This window comes from Anas platyrhynchos, chromosome 2 (genome assembly GCF_047663525.1).
Source record: "Anas platyrhynchos isolate ZD024472 breed Pekin duck chromosome 2, IASCAAS_PekinDuck_T2T, whole genome shotgun sequence".
Lineage (NCBI taxonomy): Eukaryota > Metazoa > Chordata > Aves > Anseriformes > Anatidae > Anas > Anas platyrhynchos.
The window spans coordinates 22,332,160-22,358,506 of record NC_092588.1 but is presented as its reverse complement, the minus strand read 5'-3'; the positions used below and the strand labels follow the sequence as shown (position 1 = coordinate 22,358,506).

At 35.2% G+C, this 26,347-nt stretch overlaps 1 protein-coding gene across 8 annotated transcripts in view; it reads left to right on the top strand.

Annotated features, from left to right (window-relative positions):
• Positions 1-26,347, top strand: part of VPS13B (vacuolar protein sorting 13 homolog B) — a 465,257-nt gene that overhangs the window by 202,372 nt on the left and 236,538 nt on the right. For 7 of the 8 annotated variants that reach the window (XM_072034434.1, XM_038173544.2, XM_072034431.1 and 4 more), the window contains 3 exons: positions 1,185-1,294; positions 14,661-14,808; positions 26,056-26,183. In XM_072034434.1, coding sequence (XP_071890535.1) covers positions 1,185-1,294; positions 14,661-14,808; positions 26,056-26,183 — 386 coding nt within the window. The remainder of the gene's footprint in view (positions 1-1,184; positions 1,295-14,660; positions 14,809-26,055; positions 26,184-26,347) is intronic. The other variant, XM_072034433.1, reaches the window with a different exon arrangement.

Below are 26,347 nucleotides of genomic sequence, written 5' to 3'. Positions count from 1 at the left end.
TATTCATTACAAAGTTGCAAAACTTGCACGAAAAGACAGCAACTTAACAATGCTTGCTGTACTTTTTCAATACAATCACTGTCTTTGTGTTTTATTGATCTATTTGCTTGTGAATCTTGCAGCTCAGTCAGTTTCTGCCACAAAAAATAAACTTCAGTGAATAACAATACTTTATACTATTTACAGAAAAGTCTCGCTAAATTAATGCACGGTTAGATTTTTAATGCAATCAGAAATGAAATAGTGCCTCTTAAATTGGGCTTGAGGGTGTCTGGATTGTGGTACGCTAAGACTTCTAGTTACTGAGAACAGTTTTCCTCCTGTTTTATGCCTCAGTGATTCCCATGTAGGTGTTACTTCACAAGCATATGTAAACTGTGAGTTTACTTTTAAGAAATGAAGTTACAGTAGCCCTACCTTATAATCCTACAATTTCAAAAATCAGATTTAAAGAAAACAAAACGTATTGTAAAACTTAGGTTAAAACTCTAAAAGCACACAATACTAAGACTAACAACAGTAGCAGAGTTGAAAATTTTGCCATATTTTACCCAGCAAGTCTGCTAAAGAGTATTTAAGACTGCATTAACACAGAAAATGTTTGTCTTGAGCAGAACACTAACCTAGAGTAGAACTAACTTTATTAAAAGAGATTAAAAAAAAAGAATCCAGTGTCCTAAACCAGGTTTTTCTCTGTGTGTATGGGGGTGGAGGAAGGTCATACAGTCATGTATTATATTCCTTTCTTTGTGTCAAGGGGCATTTGACTCATTTTTTGCATAACTCTATTGTTGGCAGAGAATCCAAGTAAAGGTGTTATGTGTATTGTTACATGCTCGATTTCTGTGAAAACAGTTTTTCTTGGCAAAAAATAGTAACAAGAAAGATCAAAATGCAGTTCTCTGCATTTTGTGTGTATGTGCACTTCTCTAAGAATAGCAGTGCTGGCAAGTTTCTCATTTTCAGAAAGTTATTGAAATTTATGTGGTAATTATTACTCTTAGTAGAAATCTTACATGAGTAAATATATCTGAAGTACAATCCAAACAAAAGTCTGCATCAAAGGAGATGTAAGTGCGAGAAAAAAATGAATATACGTGAAGATTCTTTATATGGCAGTTATTATTTTCTGTGAATATATATATTCTCAAAATGTATTCTATTTTCTTTTCCATGGTGTATAGGTGCAGTACTGTTGTCCAGTGTACAAGGATTAGCGATTAATGTTGATCCAGTGCTTTATACTTGGCTTATCTACCAGCCTCAGAAACGACCCAGTAGACACATTCAGCAGGTATGTATCCTTGGAGTTAAAGGAGTGGAGAGAGGGAAAACTTTCTCTTGCATGTCTACCAGTAGTGCATTTTTGTTCCACATGTTTTTCTGTTGCCTTGTTCATTTTAGTTTGCAGCACATAGTGTTGATCCGATTTTTATTTATTTAACATGTCAAATCTTATGTATTAAAATTCTTGTTTCTCAGCATTTTCATTTACGGTGTTTAAGTAAAAGAAAAGAGTGTGTTTTCTGATGGTCCTTGCTTAGGATCAGTTAGGTTTTAGTCATTTGGGATGGTCTATCAAATAATTACATAATTTTGTTAAAGAAAAATCACTACTCTTATTAAAACCAATTTTAATAGGAAATGAACCATGCAGGTCATAACTTGATACAATTGAATGCTGCAATGGATTCTGTATATAAAGTCAAAATACATATTTGCATGCAAAGTGCTTGGAAGAGATACAGGAAGTGAAGGCTGTGGGTATATATGGCACAGTGCTTGCTTTGAAGTATTCTTGATCATAACTTTCATCCTGCAGACTCCTGACCTGGAAACAATCTGGAAACTTTTTGCCTGGTTCTGAACTTATTTTTTCACTGTTGTTTGGCAGACCAATACAGTATTCTAAACCTTAAATTTGTCATAACTGATCAAATGAGTGGTTTGTTGAGCGTGATGTGCTCTCTCAGTTTTAAGTCATCAACTGTTAAGTGGCCAACACAAGAATCTTTCACTACGGGTCTCATTGCCAATATACAGAACACTGTGCACATTAACCAGGCTTCATAGTTGGCCCTTGAAATGGGAGGATTATTATGATCTGCAAATGTTTCTGTGTCTTGTGTGTAAATGACCTTGTTATGTGTAATTGTCAAACATTCAAGTCCAATTAAGCTCGTTCTGCACCAACACCATCTGAAAAACTTAAATGTGTGAATTGCTATTTTATCATTTTAATAACTTTGCATTTTTAAATTACGTTTAATTTTTTCTTCATTCTTGCATCATAACTGGACTAGATATTTCCAGATACACCTCTTTTTAAAAAATTGGACCATTAATGTATTTTTGCAATACTGTTATGTATCTTTCCAAAATTTAATTGAACCTGTTTAAATATTCATATAAATGACAAATGTTCAAATAAAAGACCTTCCTTAACATTAATATTTGTAATCTGCAGTTAAACAGTGTTTCAACTGCCTTTTTATACCGAAAAATAAGAATAGTTTAGTGACTACATTAGAAAACTTCTTTTGTCCATGGTCTTGATCAACAGCGATTAATTAATTAAACTGGTTAATTTCTATTCATGTATTTATTTATTTGTGGAATTTGTGACCTTAGCTTATACAGCCTCCTAAAACTTGTTCTATTCAATTTCTAAGTAAAATTAGTTTCATGCTTCTAGTGTTACTAGCTTGAGTTGCTTGGTCATTTGAAATGGTTTTAAATGTGAATTTAGAAATCTGTCAACATGGCAGTAGTTCCATCATTAGTATAACTGCAATAATTTGCTGCAAGTATAAGTAAAAAAAAAAAGACAGTGTCAGCCATGAAGAAACTTGAAAAGATATAATACCCTTATTAAAATATTAACAGAATACTTTTTTTTTCTTCTTTAAATAATACTGTAATTATTCTAGGTTAAGGATTCTAGTCAAACTTATAGCCTTGTATATTGTTTATTGGAAAAGGTTGAGTTACCATAGTCTTGTGTAGCAAAATGCTCTGTGCAACCATCGTGATTTTTGAACATTTAATGAAATAATTATAAAACATGATGCTTTCAAGCACATGTTATCATCAAAATGTTATTAATTGATAAAACTCTTTTCTTCCTCTAACTGTCAGTCTTACACAATTACAACAGGAAAAAAAAATCTTAGAATTTCTGTGTGTGATTGAAAGATTTTAGATGTTAAGATATTTTAAATTTTAATGTCTGTTATATACATTTTTTCTCCCATTTTGCGTAAGTCAAGACTGTTTAATCTGAACATGTAGTCAGAAAATCTTTTGGTATGCTTTGTTCCATTTGTGCATCGTATCACATCGTAACATTTTAAGTGTGATAAGGTAAATCAAGCTAAAAATTTGGGACCACAACTACTGCCGTGTAGACTCATTACACACGGTACAGCTGGATTTATCTGTGTTCCCAGAGACAAGTATGCCTTTTAGTACCTGAACTTCTTCAGATTTGTTTGTCTTTTAACTATTACTTTGAGACTCTTAGGTTTATAATGCCAATTTGTCAGCATGCTTGCTTACTGAAATACTCAATATTTGTAGTGTAACTGTCTGGTGTAGTTTTGTCTGAAAGCATGAAAACAAATAATCAGAACCTTTTTAACTTAGTTAAGCTGAAATGAGGTAGGACAGAAGCATAACATCAGAACATTTTCACAAAGCACATAAATTTTCAATGATTTTTCCATGAAGCCATGCTGTGTCTCCTTTAAGATTAATGTGATACAGCCATGAAGAAATGTAATTGCCTTTGGCCTTATTGAGATTTTATTCAGCTGGTACAGAGCAATGGGAAAATGGTGTTGGGGTGTGTGGGGCAAACTCAGCCCAATGAGGACTACCCCTTTTCATTTATTGTTGTTAGTTTCTTGTTTAACCTACCTCTGCACCTTGCGTTCCCACTGTCGAACCAGTGTGACATCTGAAACCACTGTTACTCAGTTTTAAATGGTTGTTAGTTTTGTCCCCTCCTCTACCCAGTCTATTTTGTACAGATAGGTTATAAACTCTTTAGCTTTGTCTATGTAATATCTACTACAGTAAGTCAGATGTCCTGATATGTTCTTAGATAGTGTCTGAAAATTAATGATTAATGATATGATTAATTATAAATGATTTTTTTTTTTTTAAGTCTGAATAAGGGTAAAAAAACAGAAGTACAGAGAAGCTATTTAAATAAGTTTGGCACAACAAGCAGTGAATATAAACAGGTTCTTAATATATCTTGGCTAGAAGTGAGACATTTTTAAATCATTAGTTAAGAGTACAGTAAGGTTTTCTGCTTCTTCTAGTCTTGTCAGAAGGAAATTTTCTATCTTGTTCCAATACAGAGTTTTCTGTCTTTAGGAACAATACACACAACAGCTGTTTGCAGAAGACTGAATTTAGTGTTTAAAGAAAATGTTAGAATTTGGAAGTTTGTTTAATGATGCACAACAATTCCATGTGAGCTATCTATGTATATTGTTTGAGTTGTATAGATCATTCTTGTTCACATTTATTTAAAACTTGGAAAAAAAAAAAAAAGGAAGTTTGGAAATACAACTGGTCCTTTTTTAGGCTTCTGCATAATTTTTTAAATACAATGGAATATCTGGAGCCAGATGCTTTCAATGAATGGCATTTTAGAGTATTACCTTTTATTATAAAGTGACTATGCATGCCAAAATGTGGATGCTGTTACACATTTGAATAATAATCTGTGTGGTTGCTGTTGTGACTATATGGTCAGTGCTCTAGGGTAAATAGATGTAAATGTAACTCTTTTTTTTTTTATAATCGTCCAGAGTTTCAACATGCTTCTATAAGCTTTCCATTGTGCCACTTGAAGAACAGAAACAATGAGAATATTGCAGTCTAAAAATCCGTGAGACTCTCTTAATGCTTCAAGGAACTGCTTTTGAATTTCTCCCATGGCTACTAGTAACATATTTTAGGGTTCTTAAGTTTCTTTGCTGAAGTGAAAGCATTGTGTAAACTAAGTCTCTTCTACATTATAGACTTTTCCATTATCACCTCTTAGCTAATTGGTGATACTGGGCATAGGTCAATATAATACTATTTGGAGGGAGCATAACTGGATTTTTAATCTCAAAATAGTAATGCTTCTTATTAAGTTTGGCAGAGGTAAAATAAGTTTATATATACAAAACACATACAAAAGAGTTGTTGTGTGCTTTTGATGTGCTTATTTTAATGTTTGTTGCAAGCTTGTATTTTGTAATTTTTTTTAGTAATAGAGGAAAGTGTATCTGCTTAAACATTTTGTAATAGTATGTCCTACTTCCTATTTGTATGCTGTATAGTATAACATGCAGCATGTTTTCAGTAGAAGGTGATACAGAAAAATCAATGCTGCTGAAGTTTGTTTTAATCAGGAATAGAATTAACACCTCAAACATCTCTTTAAACTGAACTTGAGGCAAGCTCTTTAATTTTCTCATGTGTGAAGTCTGTAATCCTGTTACTTAATGCAGCAAGTTGTACAAGGTCTTGCTCAATAAAAAACTTGTTCAGTGCTCAGTCCTCTTCACAGTAATAAATAAATAAAAGTGCATACTTATGTTCAACAGGAAGCTCCTGTGCTTCTCTTTGTACCCATTGCCTGTTGTCTCAGTACTGGGCACCACTGAAAAGAGCCTGGCTCCATCCTCTTTCCAATGTCCCTTCGGTTATTTATATATAATGATAAGATTCCCCCTGAGCCTTCTCTTCTCCGCGCTGAAATGTCCTGTCTCTCCCAGCCTCTCCTCATAAGAGATGCTCCAGACCTTTGATCATCTTTGTGGCCCATCATTAGACTCCTCCCAGTATTTCCATGTCTTATTTGTACCGTGGAGCCCAGAACTGGACACAATGCTCCAGGTGTGGCCTCACCACTGCTGAATAGAGTGGAAGGATCAACCTCCCTCCACCTGCTGTGATGCTTTGCCTAATGCAGACAAGAATATCATTAGCCTTCTTAGGGACATGGACACACTGCTGACTCATGTTCAACTGGTGTCCACTAGGACTCCTAGGTCCCTTTCTACAGAGCTGCTTCCCAGCTGGGTGGCCCCCAGCCTGTGCTGGTGCCTGGGGTCGTTCCTCCCCAGGAGCAGGACTTTGCAGGTCTCCTCATTGAACTTAATGAGTTTCCTGTCAGCCCATTTCTCCAACCTGTTGAGGTCCCTGTGAATGGTTGTGTGGCCCTCACAGTTTTGTGTCAATTGAAAACTTGCTGAGGTTACACACTCTGCCCCATCATCCAGAATGTTAATGAAGTCATTACATAGGATTGGGCCCAGGATTGGCCCCATGGATTACGTGGCTAGTTGCTGGCCTGCAACTAGACTTCATGCCTGATCATTACACCAGTTTTGGATCCACCTCCCTGCCTGCTCATGCAGCCCATACTTCATCAGCTTGTCTCTGAGGATCTTGTGGGAGGCCGTGGCAAAAGCCTTACTGAAGTCCATGAAGACAATATCCACTGCTCTCCCCTCATCCATCAAGTTGGTCAAGCATGACTTCCCCTTGGAGAATCTATGCTGACTACTCCTGATGACTTGTCCTACATATGCCTGGATTAGCTATTCCATCACCTTCCCAGGGATCAAGTTGAGGCTGGCCAGCCTGTAGATTCCTGGTTCCTCCTTGAGATTCTTCTTGACGATAGTGACATCTGCTTTTCTCCAGTCCTCAAGCAGCTCTCCCAGTTGCCATGATCATTTAAAGAACGTTGAGAGTGGCCTTGTGGTAACATCTGCCAGCTTTCTCAATGCTCATGGGTGCCTCCCACCAGGGCCCATTGACATTCTTATGTCCAATTTGATTAACTATTCTCTGATCTGATCCTCTTTCGGGAAGGGTGACACATCTTTGTTTCAGTCTTTCCTGCTGGAATCTGGGATTTCTAAAGGCCCATTTTGCTAGTAAAGACTGAGGTGACGAAGGCATTCAATTACTGAACCTTTCTGCTTGTGCGTTTCCTGACTTTGTATTAGTGTTTATTCCAAGAGATAAGGAAATATTGAGGCTTGTTTTTTTTTTTGTTTTTTTTTGTTTTGTTTTGTTTTGTTTTTTTAAGGACTTTCTACTCCTATTCTAAACTCAACTGAACACGGGAAGTTAATATTAATAAGACTGCATAATACTTGCATTTTTCAAAACTGTTTTATATAAATTTCAGACTTAATACCCTGAATAATGTGTAAACAGAAGAAACTGGTCATCTTGGGTCAGGAAAAAAGGTACTTGTTATCATGAGTGTTTTCACTTCATCATCAGCTGATGGTCTTCCAGATATGCAGCGTAGCAAGCATTACATGCTGCTCTGTCTAGAAAAAGACAGTACTGATAGAATACCTTTCTTGTTTGGACCACTGCACTGTGTATACAGTGTTTAGTAATCAACACCAGAAGGCTTTGCAGGCCAATGTGTTAAAAACAAAAAACCCTAGGATACCCAAGATACTATATTGTTAGAAGTGGCAGCAGCTGTTGGAATTGATTTAGTTAAGTTATATTAATTTATTCCTCATTAATACTGAGCTGAAATAACTTGAGACCTGGTGCAGAGCAAGGAAGAAAGTTTATAAGTCAAAGTACTGTAACTTAAAGTTCAAAACTGATTTACAAAATCCTTCATCTTGGACTTGTCAGCTAAAGACATCTGAGAGAGGTGTTTTAATTAAGCACTTTTTGAACATTGTGTCACTTACAATATGTACAACAAATTATTAGTTAAAAAAAAAAAAAGCCAAAATCCAACAACCAGAACTTTATAATTTATTTGTAAGTTTAAAAAGAGTGAATTCATCATACCATCTTGTTAGTAATCCACTGTGTAACAGTTCTGACGTTTTATAGATTGATTCTCAACTTCAACATTTTGAACATTTGTGTTTTTTTTTTAACTTTTAAATTAATATTGTAAGAATAAATTTTTTAAAAATATCCTTTTTGATTTTGCTCTCCTTCAGTTCAAAACCTGAAGAGTAGATAAATAATATTGTGGAGAAAGTTATTCAATGGTAAATTTTATGTACTAATATCTGCTGTATTATATTATTTCACAGTTTGTTTGAAATGGAAGGACTAAGAAAGATTTAAAGATATCAGTACTTCTAAAGAGTATTATATTGGAAACATGGGTGACTTTTCAAAAAAAAATGACCTTTTGATTGCATGGTTCACTTCAAATTAATCAGAAAATTATCACTGGCTTTGGAAATACACTATATAACATTGTGCTCTTAAGATCTATGTTTTCGGAAGTAAAACATTAAGAAGAAGCCTGATAAAAAGGTACTTATTCTGATTTATATATATTCTGTGTAACTGCTCAAAGGCAAATTAGTATATGCCAGATGCGTTGCACTCCATCCATATGCTCCATATAAAAATCACATATTTTACATTATTTGGGTGTTAAAAATAATCACATTTCTGGTTCCCTGAATTTGTTAGACTTTTCTGAAATACGTTTTTGTTACCAACATTTTTTTCAATAACTGTTAATAATCCGTGAAGTTGGAGCAGCAAATTCAATAGATATCTTCCATACCCTGCTTGATGATTGATGAACCTATGCTAGATTTTAAACAGGGCTTAAACTGGCATAGATATTTTAGAGTTGATTTTTCTTTGAAATATTCTTGTATATGTCAGCCAAAATTGGTGCTCATTTGTTCTTAAATACTTTATTCTGCATAGGTTGTTTTGGTAAAGCTGAGCTGTATGTGTGGCAGCAGTAGCTGTGTTCATGTAGTATGTGCACCAGTTGCTTACTTGCTGTTTTTTAACTCAGATTACGTAACATATGCTTACCTAAAACCTTTGTGTTTCTTGAAAGCCCTGTTGAATAGATATGCTTTTTAATGCCTTATGAAAGATTAATTTAAACAGAATTCAGGAAAGCAGGAAAGATGCAACTATATAGAGTGACTTCTTGTACATATGTTGGTTACTATATGTTTATATTGCCTTCCTCCAAAAAAAAAAAAAAAAAAAAAAAGTGGCATTTAGAGTCATTGTTTCCAGCAATTTAATATTTTAGACTATTATTTGAAGATGTTTTCAGTTATGGCATTCTTCATTTTGGTAAACCAGTGGTGTTTTTATCACATATTTACTCTCTTATAAAAGCCCTTACTTAGCTTTACACCAATAAATATTTAAAGATTTTATTTTCCTTGGCAAAAAAGCATTATCTATACTTTGGTGAAACATCAGGTATATGCTACTCTTCGCAGTGAAAATATGAGTGCATGTAATCACGTTTTTCTCAAATGCATAATACTGTAAAGCCTCTACTGTTTTTCTGTATTTTTTTATATTAATAATTTCACTAAAATTAATCATCTTATCCCAGAGAAGACTGAAACTATCAAAAACGTATACCTACACATATCTGTTTGTATATGAATGTATATGGCTGCACGTTTCTGCCATTTTCTTTGGCTGTTCTGTAAGCATGTGTGAGTGTTACTGTCTAATAAGTGTTTCAGAAACGGAATAGATCTAAAAACCGCAGTGCACAGAGAATATCCTTAGTCATGTAGAGGAGCAGTGAAGGAAACAACATTGCTCCTCTTCCAGATTCATCATTTTAAAGCACTGGAATTTAATATACCTATACGATTCCCAAATCCAAATTTCTCCTTTTTCATCAACGTCTATGCCATGGAAGTTTTTATATCCCAATTCAAAAACAAGACTTTTCCATTATCTGGGTAGGTAGATTAGAGAATTGGCCTGTAGCAATTCAACTTCATCGATTTTTTCCCCTCAACTTTTTTTCTACTCCTTTTGCCCTTTTTCTACCATTATTTTTGGAATTATACTGTATTATAAAATCGTGCCATTGCTGTATGGAAAGTTAACTGTGAGCTCAGGATATTATGAACTCTTGATCCCATCTTGGACTTGATGATCTTTGTAAGCCTCTTTCAACTGAACTGTTTGATTCTATGGCTTGGTAATTCTTCACTCAAGTGGTTTGCACAAGAGGTCTTTCTGCAATGTTTGCCTAAGAAGTAGTTTTGTCATTATGACGGTCAGTAGACTCACTTAGAACATGTAATTCCTGTAATTTGAGGAATTACTCAAGGTGTCTTTTGGAATATTGCAGATCTTTGTGTCTTCAAGAGCCAAACACTTCTGATAATGAATGCCAGTGAAAAATAACACAATATAAGGGTGAGTTTCAGTACCTTAAGGTTTTTGCATGTTGTAGCAAAATTGGCTATTGAGGGTACAACTATGTTGCGCTACTTTAGTTCTAGTTTTTCGCTTCTACCTTGATAAATAGCAGGAAGGGTTTTGATAAAAGCAAGCATGTTTCTAAATTAGACATAATTATCTTCTCGGTGCATCAAGGTTTCTAAGACCGCGGTAAGTTTTGATTTCTGGTAGGCAAAAAGCATTATGCTTATGCCTATTTGGATCTGTCTTCACATACAACAAGGAGCACCATTGTTTCTGAAGGCTGTAGGAATGAAGTTAATGCTTGCTTAAGGAGCTGGAGGTACATGGGACTAGAACCTTTTATATGGTACTTCAAATGACCCGTGAAAGTGCTTTCATCAAATGATGAAGATGTAGGGCTTCTTGGCTGGCGTAAGTCTATCACGTAAGTTTGGAAAGATTACAGCTCATCAACCAGTGGCTGATCTTTGGTCCTGGCAGAAGCACTTTTTCTGAACATACCTGAAATTTCTAGCTGAAGCAGTCACAGAATTTCGTGTGAATTTGCAAGTTCATCTGCTGGGAATGAAGCTGCTTTTGTGAGCCCCAGAGGTTAAGCTTGCCTAATGTTTTTAATTAGGAAACAATTTAATTGGTTAATTTTAACTAGAAACTGGGCCTTATGTCTAATGCTTTCTGAAGCAATACAGGTGTATTCTTACATTATTGCTGTCAGAAACCAAAACAATGAAACGTAACTGTGGCCAGACAGCAACTGTGATTAGTTGCTATTAAAGCTTGGCTCAAGGTGAGCAAGGTAGACCCTTGCTATTTGAGTTGCCAGAGCTTGGACTGTCCTGCAGGATAAGTTAATGTTCTTCTCAGAGGCAGATAAAATGTTTGCATGATGGTGATCTTACATGTTCACAAAAATCATGTCTCGAGTAGAACTGCCGTCTGCACCCATTCCAGTGACTTCATTAATTTCACTTTCTGCTTGCTGGTTGTAAGCTATTGCATGTGTACAGATCAGTCTGTGTGCATGGAGAAGACACTAACGGGATGACTGGGTTTGGTTTCGTTTCACAGATGACAACCCATGTCTATGTTGGGGCTTCTGCATTGAGTTCAACGTTTCACAGACCAGTGCTTCATTTTAAACCTTATTTATAATGTTTTAGTTCCAGGAATTCATTCCCTGCTTCCCATTGACGAGCAGGTATTCAGCCACTCCCAGGAAAGCAAGGCTCATCACGCTTAACAGTTTTTTGGGAAGACAAACATCATTGCCCTGAACATCCCCCCATTCCCCAGCCCCCTCATTAGCAGGGCAGCACAAGGAGCAGAAAAGTCTTTGGCTCTTCAACAACACTGGTTTGCTATCACTGCTACTTTCATGAAGAATCAAAAGCACAGCACCATATAAGCCTCTACAAAGAAAATTACCTCTATCCCAGCCAAAAACCATGATAAAAGCATTCCCAATCTTCCTTCACGTGCCTGCATACTCTTCAGACTCACTGGTGCAATAATAAAAATAAATAAATAAATCATTTTGAATATCATGAATTATTATTAATCTAGTGTTCATTGTGTAATACACACAAAATATTACTGCATCAATAAAACTGTGGTCAATATTCCAGAATAGAATAGGATTTTGATTTTTACTGCAAAAACAAAATACCTTAAGGCTGCAGCCCCGAACTGAGTTCTCTTGTAGGTCATAACATTGGGCTTACTTTTTGAGTGTAAACTCTGTCATCTTATGTATTATGTGAAGACAGATTTGTATTTAAACAGAAGCTTCGACTTGAATCATTTTGGGTGATTTTTTATACTTCTGGAATTCAGGAAAGTTGTCCATTACTCAGGACAGAGCCGATAGCGATTCATGTGTTGTTGATGACTTGTGTAGAAATTGATTAATATTTTCTAGTAGAAAGCATTTTCCTGACTATTGTGGGAAGCCTCTGTTTACAGTATTCCTCTGTGTAAAGGAGCCTCATATAAATGCTGCTGTAGTTCCATATCTCTGTTGTGCTCTTTATCTTCTTTATAAGACTACCAATTAATAACCGTAAAGCTTCCTTCCCAAGTAGGTGTGTTAAGCTTTACTGCATGCTACTTCATTGCCAGCTTTTTGGATTGTTGTGATGAAATGCTTATGAAAACACTTGACTGCAATGTCTCCTTTCCCATCAGATTCATCTTCTCGTACAGCTGTGGTGCTCTTGTCATCTGCTATTTCCCAAGCCACAATTTCCTCATCAGTCTGTGGCTAAAACCCAAATCTTGATGATCCTTTTCCATCTATTTCAACGTTGATCTTTCATCTTCTGCATTCTTTTAACCAGAAATCTTTTGCCAAAAATCTGACAAGATTGTACTGGGCGTCATCAACAGCAACATCAGGCTTGATTTCAGTGAGCAAAGATGAAACAGCTGTTTCATTGTCCAGATCAGCACTCAAGCGCTCAATATTTGGTCATAATTTTTTCCAGCTTTGGCTGGCTGTGATAGCCTTGATGTTTTTCCCTATATGACTAGTGGTGTAACTTATTATTGTATGCTGCTGATCCATTTCTTCAGTGGTTCAGAAACAGCTACAGCTTCTTCAGACACTGTTTTCCGTCCTATTGTCTTTTGTACTGTCTTATATTATTCGCGCTTGTTCTTCAGAACTCTTGCTTCACTTTGGCAAGTTGATGTTCTTTACGATGTTAAATGCAGAAATGCCAAAACATGGCTCAACGGTTGCTGTTATGGGAAGGCTGCAGGTGGCTTTGCCATATGAAAGGTTGTATCAGATAAATCTTGAAAATAAGTGATGTAATACGCCTGACCAACGTTTATAAAACTTGAGTCTCTCTCTCTCTCTGTCTACATGTGGGAAGTATTTCTATGGTGTAAAACTTTTTTTTTTTTTTTTTTTTTCAAAGCTGATTGGCTTTTTTTGCTGTTGTTATGGCTAGAGGACACCAAAGTGACATGTTGCTGTCTTCCAGAATTGTTTTTTAGGGCTTTTGGAGACAAAGCTGATGACTGTACATTCAGAGAGAGCAGGAGAGATGAGAGTTCTGTTTGTCATTGGCATTAGTATTTTCCTATTAACTTTGCATACCATTGTATATGTAAGTTGATTGTTTTCACTGGAATAGGATTAAATAGTTGATTGTCTGTCTTATTTTAATTTACTTTTATAGTGGAAAATGGTAAGGGCATTTGGAAGTGATTCTCCTTCAATTAAACGATTTTTTCTGTTTGTTTTGGGGTTTTGTATGTGTGCACGTGTTGCACACTGCTTGATTCAGTGATCTGTTTTCCATTGGAGAAAATTTACAAGCATATTGCCCGCCTCACACGAATTTGTTTCCCACAGAGATTCCTAATGCAACGTGTGAGGTTTCTCATTACCCAGCTATATGGATTACATTTTCACTCCAATACCAACAAAATTAAATTACACAAAAATTGATTAAGATGCATGTAATCCTAATGTCTGATCTTTAGAAAAAACTTAATGCCATCTTTAAATGATAACGCTCTGCAAAATCAACAGTAGAAATACTCTGCTCTTCTCAACTGGCGTATATTTACAACTTACCTAGCAGCTAGCACTACAGAGAATTGTTAACATTTTTGTACACAAAATGGAAGATCAGGTTTTATTAATGATTTTGTCTTTTCTAACTCATGTTGATTAAAAAAAAAAAAAGCTCAAAAAAAACCACAACACCAACAAAAGCCTTCAACTGTATTTATTTCTGGCCCTTCAGTTCCTGAACTCATTATTTTTGCCTTATGTGGATTAATGTATTTTCTGTTTTCTCATCTTTGAAATAGAGGTGCAGGCCTTCAAACCAGATTTGAATGCCTTCAATTTTGTCAACCAGTATTGTGTTTTGAGCAGTTGGTAATTTTACCAGTCTGCTTAAAAGTCAAAAGGTAATTCAAAATCACTAATGATCAGAGTCAGGCTGCACGTTTCTTTTTAATTGTGTGTCTTTTGTTTTAGAAGTTGAATTAATGAAGGCTGATAAATTACATTGCAAAACATTGGAATCTTCGTATCTGGCTAAATTTGTCTAGTTTCCACTAAATGTTATGATTTTGCTTTGAGGATGATCCAGGTTTATTCATACGCATTTTGATGGCTTAGTGAGCATGGTATTTTAAGTTAATAAATTCTATTTTTTTTATTGTAGAATTTATTTTAGTCCTGTTAGTCTGAGAAAAAAAGACTTGCAAGTGCAAGTCCGAATGTAGTGTTTCAGCTGTTTAATGAAATTGTAAAAATTTGTTTTCATAACGTCTATGCTTCAGTCATCATTTTAAGTCATCTTCTATAAATTAAAAAAATGTAGCTGAAGACATGCTTCTTATGACAATGTCATAATTCAAAATTAATGTTTTTTGGTTTTGCGTGGTTCTCAAAGTGCTTCTTTTTCTAGCAGTCTGTAGGATCTGTTCCACTTGGAGTGTCAGTAACTCGAAAAAAAGAGGATGAAGCATCAGTTGGAAGTGCGCCTTTGGCAAGGCAGCAATCGAATCAAGCTTCTGAGTATGCCAGCAGCCCTGTCAAAACAAAAACAATAACAGGTATGATCACATCTTAATTGAAACTAGCTACTCAGCCTTTTTAGCCTTACTCAATAACATCCGTGTGCAGCTGAACAGTATCAGCTGTGCAAATACTCGGGAACATATTTCAGATTTAAAGAAATATTGTCCCCGAAAATTACCAGTTCTTTAATAAAAATGTTAAATTTTCATCTTATTTTTAATATAGATACTACCTCAAGGGTCCTGGTAATTTCATGGAATATATTTTCTAAGACAGGATAAAGGAGATGCCCTTTCAATAGAAGATAGCTATTTGGCTTGATATTAAATACTTAAGTCCATAATTTTGTCAGACTTCATACACTTGGATTAATCTCTTTGATTTCAGTCAAACTGTTCACATTGTTTCCAACCTGGCATGTGTGCAAGTCACTGCAGATCTAAGTTTTGTGCATAAATACAGTAAATTTCACCATTTTCTCCCATAGAAAATACATTTGTTGTCACTTCTGTTTCTGGAGTTTAAGAAATTATTAAATTTAGGAATCTTCCCTGGCACATCGGGAGTGCTAGTGTTACACTTCATTATTACTAATCAAGATGATATGGCATTCTGGGATTTTCTGGACTATTTAATCATACAGTACTGTCTGCAAGTAGTAAAACAGGACATCATCCAACAAAAGTGACTATCCAGCTGAGACTTTCAGTAATCCTTCTGAAATACACTGAACAAATTCTCTTTTCCTTTGCATTGATGTTTATTTCCAGTTAATCATGAAGTACTTCAAGATGTTGTCTATTGAAACTGAGATTATGATCTTGCCCATGAGCGGTAGTTTAATTGTTATTTTGTGATAAAAAGGGCTAAAGCCAGAAAATCTGAATATTACATGGGTTGCCACTTTGATAAAATAATAGAAGGAAATCTTGGAAATAAATCTACTTCATTTATTAATAATTTACTTTTCAGAATTTTACTGTCAAAATTTTTCAAAATTTTACTTTTCCAGGAGTTGGACTCGATGATCCTTATGAATTCCTTCCAACTCGGGATATTCTATGATTCCATGATTCTATGAAATTTATCCTTTTATTTTTACCATTCTTTTATCCTATCCCTTGTTTTTACCTGTAATGAAGTGACTGCATTAAGTATATTCTTCAGTGTGCAATATTTAGCATGTATAGTCCTGCTACACCAACATCATATGTGTTTTGCATCCATTCATCTCCTCTTCTGGTTAGTTCTACCAGTGCCTAACAACAAAGCACAGAGGTATAATGCACTAAACTTGTGTGATCTTTATGTTTAACTGTCAGAAATAGGATTAAAAATATCCTTTGTAAAACCTTTCTTTGCAGAGACATATATAAACCTAGAAGAAAACTGATCAGGGAATTTAATTTGTTTTGTTTAGTGTTTCAAACTAAAATTTCTTCAAAGAATGATGCATTCTGCATCCCTTTTGTCTGAGCAAAGCCCAATCATGGAGAAGCTTTGAAAATTTCAGTTGCCAAAGCTGTTGTTTGACTCAGAGAAGAGGGGACGTAGTTGTTTTTTGGATTTACCCAAACATTCTGATAATATACAGGGATGGTATGTTCAGTCATTACGTTAAATTTGGCTTCTTTACTGATGAAAATGTTATTAATATATATATATATTTTAAGATGTAACATGCATGTCACAAGTGCTTGTTCGAAGACCAGCCTGTGTTTTTAACTGTGTACCTATTTGTTATCTGCTGGAGATAAAATGCCAAGTACAAAATACCTGAAGTATTTGAGATTTACCTGTAATTCCTTCAGCGGAATTAAAGTATAGAATGAATGCCAAAGAGCAAAAGGAAATAATTTACTAATGAAATAATTTAAAGGGATGTTTTGTCCACTTCAGTAGACCACTCAGATTTTCTCTAGTAAATGAAAGGAGAGCCATGTCATACTGCAGTGCTGTGCAGGCTCATTCTCTGTATAGCCTCCTGAAGCATCATGTGGTGTTAAAAGCTTTTCCATCTGTTGAACAGAGTTAGATTTGGACTGGGAGAATTGGGGGACAGTAAAAACTTAACACTTACATCGTGTCGTCACCCCTTCCCCTCCCCCCTCAAAAAAAGTCTCTGATTATGAAGCTCCCGGTTAAAATGTGTAGAAAAGGTAGGATGAATGAAAGAGTAAAAGGTGAGACCTCATTCTGAGATTCTGAGAAAAGTTTCAGTGGATGTTTTGTTTCACAACTTGTTTCTTTACAGGTGCCGTATGTGCTCTGGAATACAGTGAATGAGTGTCTGGTTTCTTAAATGAAAAATAGAGTGCCTGTGATTCTTCTCCTTTCTGATTTTTCTGGGTCCCTTGCTACCAGTAATTTTCACTTGATTTCCTTACTTCTTCATTTCACCTAATTTCTGTCCGAGTTTTCTGTTTGCCTCACCTTTTTAAAACCAGGAATAAAAAGCACATAATTATAGGTTTAGGTCGTGCAACGCTACTTATGCTACAAAAGCATCTAGGTAAAAGGCAAAAATCCTTGTAAGCCTTGTAGCTATACCTATGGATGCCTTAAGTTGTACGAAAACTGAATTTGCTGCATTGATAGCAAGCACATATGCATAGTCTTTGCAGACTAGAAGAGGTTATGTCTTAAAATCATGCTATTCAGGTGATGATTTGGAATTTACCCTTTTCGAGTCTAACATGATCTTAGCAGTCACTCCCTTGAGAACTGCTAGAAACCAACTCTATGTATTAAATGAAAGCAGTTTGTAATCACAGCTGTAAAATGATTTAAAACATTGATCTTGAGTTCAGTTTATTAGCTAATGGCTGCTGAGACATTGCCAAAAATGAAGCATGGGAAAAGAGCAAAACTACTATTTATATGGTAACTGCCTGTGAAAATCCAAAGTTTCTGTACTTAAGTCTCAAATGGTAGTTATTTATAAATCTCCTTAACCACAGAGGCCTCAAAAACAGAGTAAGATAACAGAATATATGGTTTAAATTTTGTATGATGCGGTCATGAACGAGCAAGATGATAAAGAATATTAAAAAAAAATATTTACCTGAATTCCACTGTCCACCCACTTCTCTTCCTGTTCTCAGCAATTCACGAGCTCCCTGTTAATTCAATAAAAAGTAATTTACAGACTTGGTGTAGAATTGTAGCTCTTATGATTGCATAGTGGCAAAACGTGTGAATGTGTAATATACGTATAGCATATGTAGAATACCTATGCAAGAACATAATATGGGTTGTTGAGTAGATAGGGCAGCCTTTGAAAGCTGTCCTGTGCACTGCTGGTTAAGGATTAATCAATCCAAACTGTCTATTTTCATTCTTTCAGAAGGGTCTTCATTCAATACTAAAACAACTTTCAGATTTCATTCTTTTTATGTTAATAAATGGTAGTAATTATTTTCACTTTGTTTGAAAAATAGAATGTAACATAATATAATAACTTAAAATAACACAGAATAATTCTGGTTTGGAAGAATCTGTTGCATTACTGAAATGTTGATGTTTTGTTCTGTGGGGCTGTTGTTTTTGAGATGTAATTAGAGTTCTAAAGTTTCATACACGCAAACTTAAAGCTAAGTTAAACCTGCTTTTCTATTATTTATATTTCAAGCAGATGGATGTTGGTGTTGTAACAAGAAAGTTTAAAGCTTAGTCCAAGATGGCCTTTATATTCTCTGTCCTGTATAAATTGTCTGATTCCTAGTAAGGGCAGAACTCAGCTGGCCAGTTTCTCCCTTCTTTCCCGTGCTTACTTATTTTCACAGAGCTTGTAGAATCAATCTTTGAGAGATTTATCTTGTTAAATTTTATATTGAACAGTAAGCACAAAGAGAGTTAGGAAAAGACAAGCAAATGAGTGCTATGCCAAACAAGGATTCCATGAGTCTTGTTTCTGTAGAAAGGAGGCAAAGACCACCACCCACCTTTTCTTTCAACCACTTCCTAACATTTGATAATGTGGGTATAATTACATGCTCATAAGCTGGTCATTAAATTCTTCTTAGAAATGAAATTCCTTGGTTATTATGGGGAGCTTTAGTAATTCAATTTTGAAAGCTTTTCTCAAGTAAATCTTAAAATTCCCTCCAAGTATACATAGGTGATATTTCTGAGCTGTTTTGAAGGTAGCTAAGTGGAGAGAAGAGGAAGCTTTAAATGTAGACATGTCTTTTTGTTGATGCAGTTTAGGCTAGCATTACGGAAGTAGAAAAGATTATAAACATACTTCTGAACTGCTCTAAAAATCAGGAAAGTCAGGTATCATGTACCTAATACTAAGTGGATCTGTAGTGGGTCTGTGTGACAAAAAGGAGCTACAATTCATTACTAAGAGATCTAGGAGTATTTGTTTTATATATTCAATTCTTTATAAATTACTACACAGTGAGCACATGGTGCATCTGATAGCTATTACTAAAATGAAGAAATAATTCACCTATTTTGTCCTACTACTGGTATATGGTAGGTAGTAGTGTTTAGGACAAGCTTGATAACTTCTTGAATTAGTTCATACTGTTCAGACCAACTGATTCTGGGTTAGTGTTTTTATTTGAGGCTTCATCTTTAGTCAACAGAACGATAACTCAACTTAAAAAAGAAGTGTGGCGTAACATGACCTGTACCTAGCAAAACCATGTACAGTTACTGATTTTTTTTCTTATGAAGCACGACGAGAGTGGTGGACTAGATTTCTGCTAAATTGAGTTGCTGGAATGCAAAAGAAAATCCCCAAACTGGCAAATGTGAGAGAAGTCTGGCTGGTGAGAAATCAATGGATTATCTGAAGAATTTGTACATCACTACTTCTGCTCAATGAAGCGAATGATTATTGTTTATTCATGCCTGTCTTGGAATGTATCACTGATGATTTATTTGGGAAAATGAATGAAATTAAATAGATGCTAAGTAAGCTAAGTAAAATACAGGAATTTCAATCAGACACACGTTTACTTAGGGTGCCTGAAAGTACTAAGATTTTTATATTTTCATAAATGGGTTGTAGTTCTTGGAAGGATTATTTAAATAGAAGGTCTCTGGGCTCAGATGATTTATGGTAACTTCTAAATGGCTGGACAGTTGCATACCTATATTGAGAAATAATTATTGTGGGTTTTCTTAGCTAGTGAAATGTTTGGTTAAATGATGGCATGATTTCTTCAGTTCTGTGTGGACTTTAAGAGCATTAGGAACACAAAGCCAATGTAGTACATCAACTACAATTTCTGTATGGAAAAGTTGAGAGAAAAAGAACAGGTGTTTATTTTTATATACTATTTAAAAGACTAAGGAATTTTCAGTGTATATTTAAAAAAGAAAGGCAGACGATCAGAATTCTTCCTGAATTTACCAGAAAAGGTCTTGCAAACCTGAAAGCTGAAATTCATAGTTCATAATGTACTAAAAGTTACTTGGAATGGTAAGCAGTATTAAGATAAATTTGGGCACGGACTGAAGATATGAACACACACACAATACATTTTGTTGTTTGCTAATATAGTAGCTCAATGTTGCCTGTGAAAGTCCACGATTTATACAAAAGTGTCAGTCCTTTTTTATTTCTGTTCCCAGAACTAAGTAGGTATTTTTTGCCAGAAATAGTGCAGTAATCGTTGGATTTGATGGGAGAAAACACTACCCATAGCCATTCTCTAGCCAACCCCTGCTTTCCCACTGAAAGCTTTTTTCCTTGCATAACCACATTCATATCACATTTATCTTGATTTACTGACATACATTTGCTCTAGAAAAAGGGTTGTTGTGTAAGAAGTCTGAAGATTCTGGATTTTAACATTTATTCTACTGCTAACTCAATTGAAGGACTTTTCTAATTCTGTCACTACACCTCTCTGCTACAGTTTCCCTGGGTATAAACTACTGGCTAGTTATCAGGGATTCTGTGGCTCAACTACGAACTGGATTGATAAAAATAACATATTATCTGTACCATTACTAAAGTAGTGTGTAAAAATGCTCAAACCCCAGTAGACAAATTCTTTATGCAAACACTATTAAGTATGTGGGCATATATATTGCATTTTTATTTTATGAGTTTAAAAGGACTTGGTGCTATTAGTTGGGTTATTTAAGTTTTTATGCCTTTTTTTAGAGCATTTATTATGTTTTTTCTTTTCAAGCAACTGATGAAAAGTGCAAACTTTTTTACATACAGGTCACTGTAGTCTTTCCATAAAAAAATCTCAACCTCATGAATAATTCAAATATTAGTCATCTATCAGTGGAGGCAGAGGGCATAGCTTTTGATACGCCACCATAAAAATAAACTGTGAATATTTTTGAAACACTTCTGATGGACATTGGTGGTTCTGAAGATATTAGTAAATGCTGTGAGCTGTCAGCCTCACCTAATAAGCCTGCTACTTCGATAACTTTTAAAATTGGTTTATAGGAGAAATTAGTGCATTAAGAGAGCCAGCATTTTCAGCAAGATACTCCTCTTTTTGCATTTTTTAAAATATGTATACTGTTTTAGTATCAAATCATGGAACAAAATTATTACATGGAAATGCATTATATTGAGAACAGAATTTGGTTCCTTGACCATAATATACAGAAAAGGGCGAATGATTTGTAATGCTTTTGTGTATCTCTTCGTACAGATATATATATTGTGCTGCAAATATAAAATATATAATCTTATGAGGAAAACTGAAATGCCAACCAAGGGTCAAACAAGCTTTTATATAACATGTTTCACTGAACTCTTGCTTTTGCCTACAGTATTATATGTAGAAACTAAAAACTGCTGATTTACAGAAAAGAAGAAGGAAGTTTTAAGTAGGTGGTGTTTGTACTGTTGGTTTTTTTTTCCTTTAACATAAGAAGAAACCAATTAATCTTCTGGGGAGACACGTGCACACGCACATACACGCAGAACTAGAGTCCTAGGTTTTCATCTTTTTTTCAGAGTTGTTTGAAGTTTGAATTTTCTCCTCCACTGCTTTTTAATCTCATTTCTAATCCCTTAGACTCCTTGGTCAGTTCCTCAATGGTTTGCATTTACAGCAAACATCTTGGAATTTTTGTTTTTATTTCTGATAAAAAGTCACATCTAATGCATGAAAATATGAATTGCTATTAGGAAACCCCAATGAGTTTTCTGATGCTATGGCGACTAATTTTAGTTTTAGAAGAGGAAAAATCTTTCCAGAAAGACCCATGTAATAACAGTATCCTTTCCTTTGATTTCTTCTTTTAAATATTATTCCTGTTCGTGTGTTTTGCTTCCATAGCCTCTTAGCATCGATGATTAGTTTGCAATAGCATTTTTCTCGGCTTAACTCATTTCTGATGTGTGAGAAGTGTATGACTGATGATGTGATGTGGGAAGGAAAGCTTGCCCAGCATGCTGAGGTCACGCGATGCACATTTTGAGTAGGGTCACGCCATGGAACGGTGGAGAGGCCGTCCTGCTGCAGACTGCTGCATGGGTGTCTCTGTGTGAACCTTGTCTTCCAGTAGGAGCTCTCTGAACTTTTGGGGATCACTGACAGTATGGGTTTGCCTGCAGCAGGATGACCTTTTCCAACCATGAAGAAGCTGCTCTACCCTCTTCATGCATAAAATGCCTGAGGCACACAGTGGGTCAGGAGTCAGAAGTCAAGCAAAAAGGACAAGACATGGTAGAAACGCACCGCATACAAATTAGGAGTAAGGTATTAGCGTTGTATTTTACCTGCCACTAGTTCACATACCAGCTGTAAGGAAGAACTGAAAAAAGCATGAGGCCACTGGTGAGTACAGATTATCAGTGGTCCTCAACCCAGTAGTGGAAAATCCCTGTTCTGTGATCTTTTCTTTTATTTATTAGAGGAAATGTCCATTTGCCCCCAGATCACCTCACTTCAAAGGATTTATTTTCCCCTTTGCATTCCTTAGGTCAATGAATATTAATAGCACAGTATAGCACTATTTTTTCCAAAGATCTTTTTATTTTTAAAACTCATGTTTTATGGATTCAATTTCCAAAGCAACCAGTTCCCAGAAGGCTAAAAAACACAGAGAAAGAGGTATCTGTCTGTATAGGAAAAACATCTATATCTTGAATTTATGCCTTAAGTCTCGCTTAGGGGCATCTCCTAGGAGAGGATGTTTACAATTAATTTTGAAGGATTGCCGCTTGGAACGTCCCTTAGATTCTAACCATAAGTTGTGAAATAAATTATGAAAATTGCAGCTTCTGGTAGCTCAATCTGGATTGGGCTGATCAGCCCTTTTCAGAAAGTCTGTTCATTACCACTGCGTCATCTGAACTTGGTGAGCGTGGCAGCCTCCGAGTGACTTCTGAAAAAGATGTGGTGTTGATTTTTACCAAAATACCACGTATGCAGTAAGTGACTGGAGGATGAGAGTAGGAGCGCTGTTTCTGTACATTGTTTTTTCTTAAAAATTACATTTTGTACAATTTGAAGCAGTCCCCCCCCTTTCCCTTTTTTTACTTTCTTACCAGTTTGTAAATGTTTCAGACAAATCCTATTTTCTATCCAGCTATTGCTGACTGGCTCCTGGCTTCAACACAGGGCTGATTACGGTGCCAGGAAATGTTCCTAGATTTTTCAGTTCAGTAGTAACTGAGTAGCATAATTATTTTAGGAGATTAACCTTCATACTGAGACAGATGGAGCTGATCCAGTCTATGTATTTACTATAGAGGACTAGCCAAACACACAGGATAGCCACACCAGACTACTACAGCCTCTTAGCAGCTATCATCTGCTGATGGCCGTGCCTGATAGGGAATTATGACACGTGCTTTCAGACCCTTCAGACAAAGCTGTAGGACTTACCAGTACAGAAAAAATAAATAACAATAGAAGACCACTTTTTTTTTTTTTTTTTCTCCTGAAGAATTATTTCTGTGCTGATTTCTTTACATCCTGAAACACTTCTTATTGCTTCTCTGTTCTCTGTGATTTCTGGCTAAATGGGTCTTTATCTGTTTGTATTACAGAAGTTTTCTCTTTTTTTGGTCTTTTGTTGAGTCTGGGGTACAGTGAAGCTGTTTTCTATGATGGATACTCTTGGAATTTTGAACAGCTTTGCAGGTTTGAGTTGCACATATATGGAGAAAAATGAGTGGTGTTTCAGCTATCTGATCTTATTTGTAAATCATAGCTATTTGTAAGTCATGTAGCTGTTTCTGGAACTAGAAGGTTGATTCCCCTAACTGAGAGAGAATTACTGGAGTGTGTGTTTCCCAGCCAACAAACCATGGAAGACTGGAGCAAAACATAGTTTTAGATCCTGCTGATGACGAATACACTTGTTCAATGGCATAGGATATTTCCTGTTGACTGTGTTGTAAAAGCAATTTTATGTTGTATGTCCTTTCATCGTAAGCTGAGGCATTCCTGCCTCTCATATTTCCAGTCTCACAGTGACTATAGGCACCATTCTTCCCCTTACCCACAGTTTTATTCTTGAGTTCTGCATTCCAGTAACTCTTTTGTTTTAATCTTTCTTCATAGTCAAGCCGTTCATAATTATTACCTTGCAATAAATGTACTATAGGGCTTGTCTACACAGAGGAGATAGTGTGAACTGAGGTAGGGTAAGAAGTTAAAGAAGAGCAGCTATTCCTCAGTAAATATCTTTATTTTAACATAATCCATTCATAATGTGGATTGAATACTCACTACATGCAATAAAAGTCAAGAAAGAAAATATTATGAAATAGTTATAAGAAAATATTATGAAACAGCTACTCCATGACTCCATGCTGCTTCTCCATATGGACAATTTACTTAAGTTTGTCTCTCCAGCACAACTGACAATAAACAATCCTGAAGTGTCATGCTTTCTACATTCTTAAGATCCAGTTTTAACTGTTTATAACTCTTAACAGATCCATAATTGGAGCCAGGAATATCTGAGAGGTTAAAAATAATCTCTCAATCTTTTGACCGTCTCTCTTAGAATCTCTTGATTCCTCACCATTTTAATAAAATTAAAGTTTCAATTTCTTTTCAGATCATTACAGTGTAATTTGTTGAAGGATTTCATCTAGGATATTAATCAACTCTGGTCTTTTCTAGACTTGATTGGAAAAATATCACAAATTAGTTCCTCAAGTGGCATGAATGTTGCACACTTGGCAGAAATTCACCTCTCAGATGTTTCATTTTTAGTTCCCTGGATTTTTCCTTGCATGTTCTAAATTGACTGAAGACCAGTAATGCATATAAAGGGACATAATTTTGCTCACCTGAGTTCTGTTGATAGCACAATTTTATTTTAAGATATTTTCTGTACTTGGTATGCTACAGATTTCTCCTAGCTGTATAATTTGGAAGCATAAATAGTCACACTTGAGCTGATTTCAATTTAGTTTTAAATGAAGTCATGAAGAATTCATAATTTATTCTCGCAGTTTCGTCAGCTCAATAAGATGTAGGCCAATACTGGAAGTGTTAAAGAAGCTGACAATAATTTGGTGTCTATCCCAAAACATAGAAAGGAGCACATATTCTGGAAGAGATGAAAGGAGGAAATATGTATCACTTATATATTCTTTAATAAATTTGCAATTACTACTTGATCCACTCCTTCTTTGTAGTTTTGTTATGCTTATATTTGAGCATATATTAAAATACCTAACAATTTAAGGTAGTTGATCTTTTTACTACAAAATATTGAATGTTGCTGAAATATTTCATACTTATTTTAGTACTTTTAAGCTCGACAAAGTCAGAATATGGTTTAATTTTTAGACCCTTTTTTTGATGCATACTCAAAGTTTTTGCCAAATGATTTTTTTAAAGGAAACAAATCAAAGGCTGTAATTTAATATGGGCTTCATTTCTTACAAGTTAAAAAAAACTAAAACCTTTTTTACATTATCCTGGCAGCAGCGTATGTGAAAAACTCATGTACTGCTATTTTATCACCCAATAGGTTATCATACTTTGAAATCTGGCTTAATTTGCTTAGGTCAAGCATTCTCCATAATATTTTCTTAGCAGTTTATGTTAAAAAAGTTCAAGTATTTGTCCAAATGCTTTTGAAACATTGCATTTCTCAACAGATTTAACTGATACAGTTGTATTGCCCAAGTTTGAAACTAGTAATAGAAGCTTCTGCAACGTGCTATTATCACATAGATAGTGAGATATGTGGTGAGAGAAAATATGTTTTAGAATTTAAAACGAGTAATCTTTTTCTTTGCTACCAGTATATAAGTTACTTAGTATAATCTTTGTAAAACAATACGTACGCTCAGTATATTCTTTTGTTGTTTGCGTTAGAATCTCGCCCTTTGTCACTTCCCGTGAAAACCATGCTGAATTCATCTGAAAGTTGCAGAAGTCCTGAAGAAAGAATGAAGGAATTTATTGGAAGAGTATGGAATGCAGTTAAGCGCCTTACACTTCAGGTAAGATGAAAAGGAAGTGAGAAAAACTATGTCTTTCCAAACTTTATGATATTTTTTATGCATCCTAGTGCTTTTTATGGAGGGTTTTTAAAGGAGCTCCCAGGTTTTATTGTTTTATTTCAGTAGTTTCAAAGTCTTAGAGGCTGAAAAATAAAATACAGATT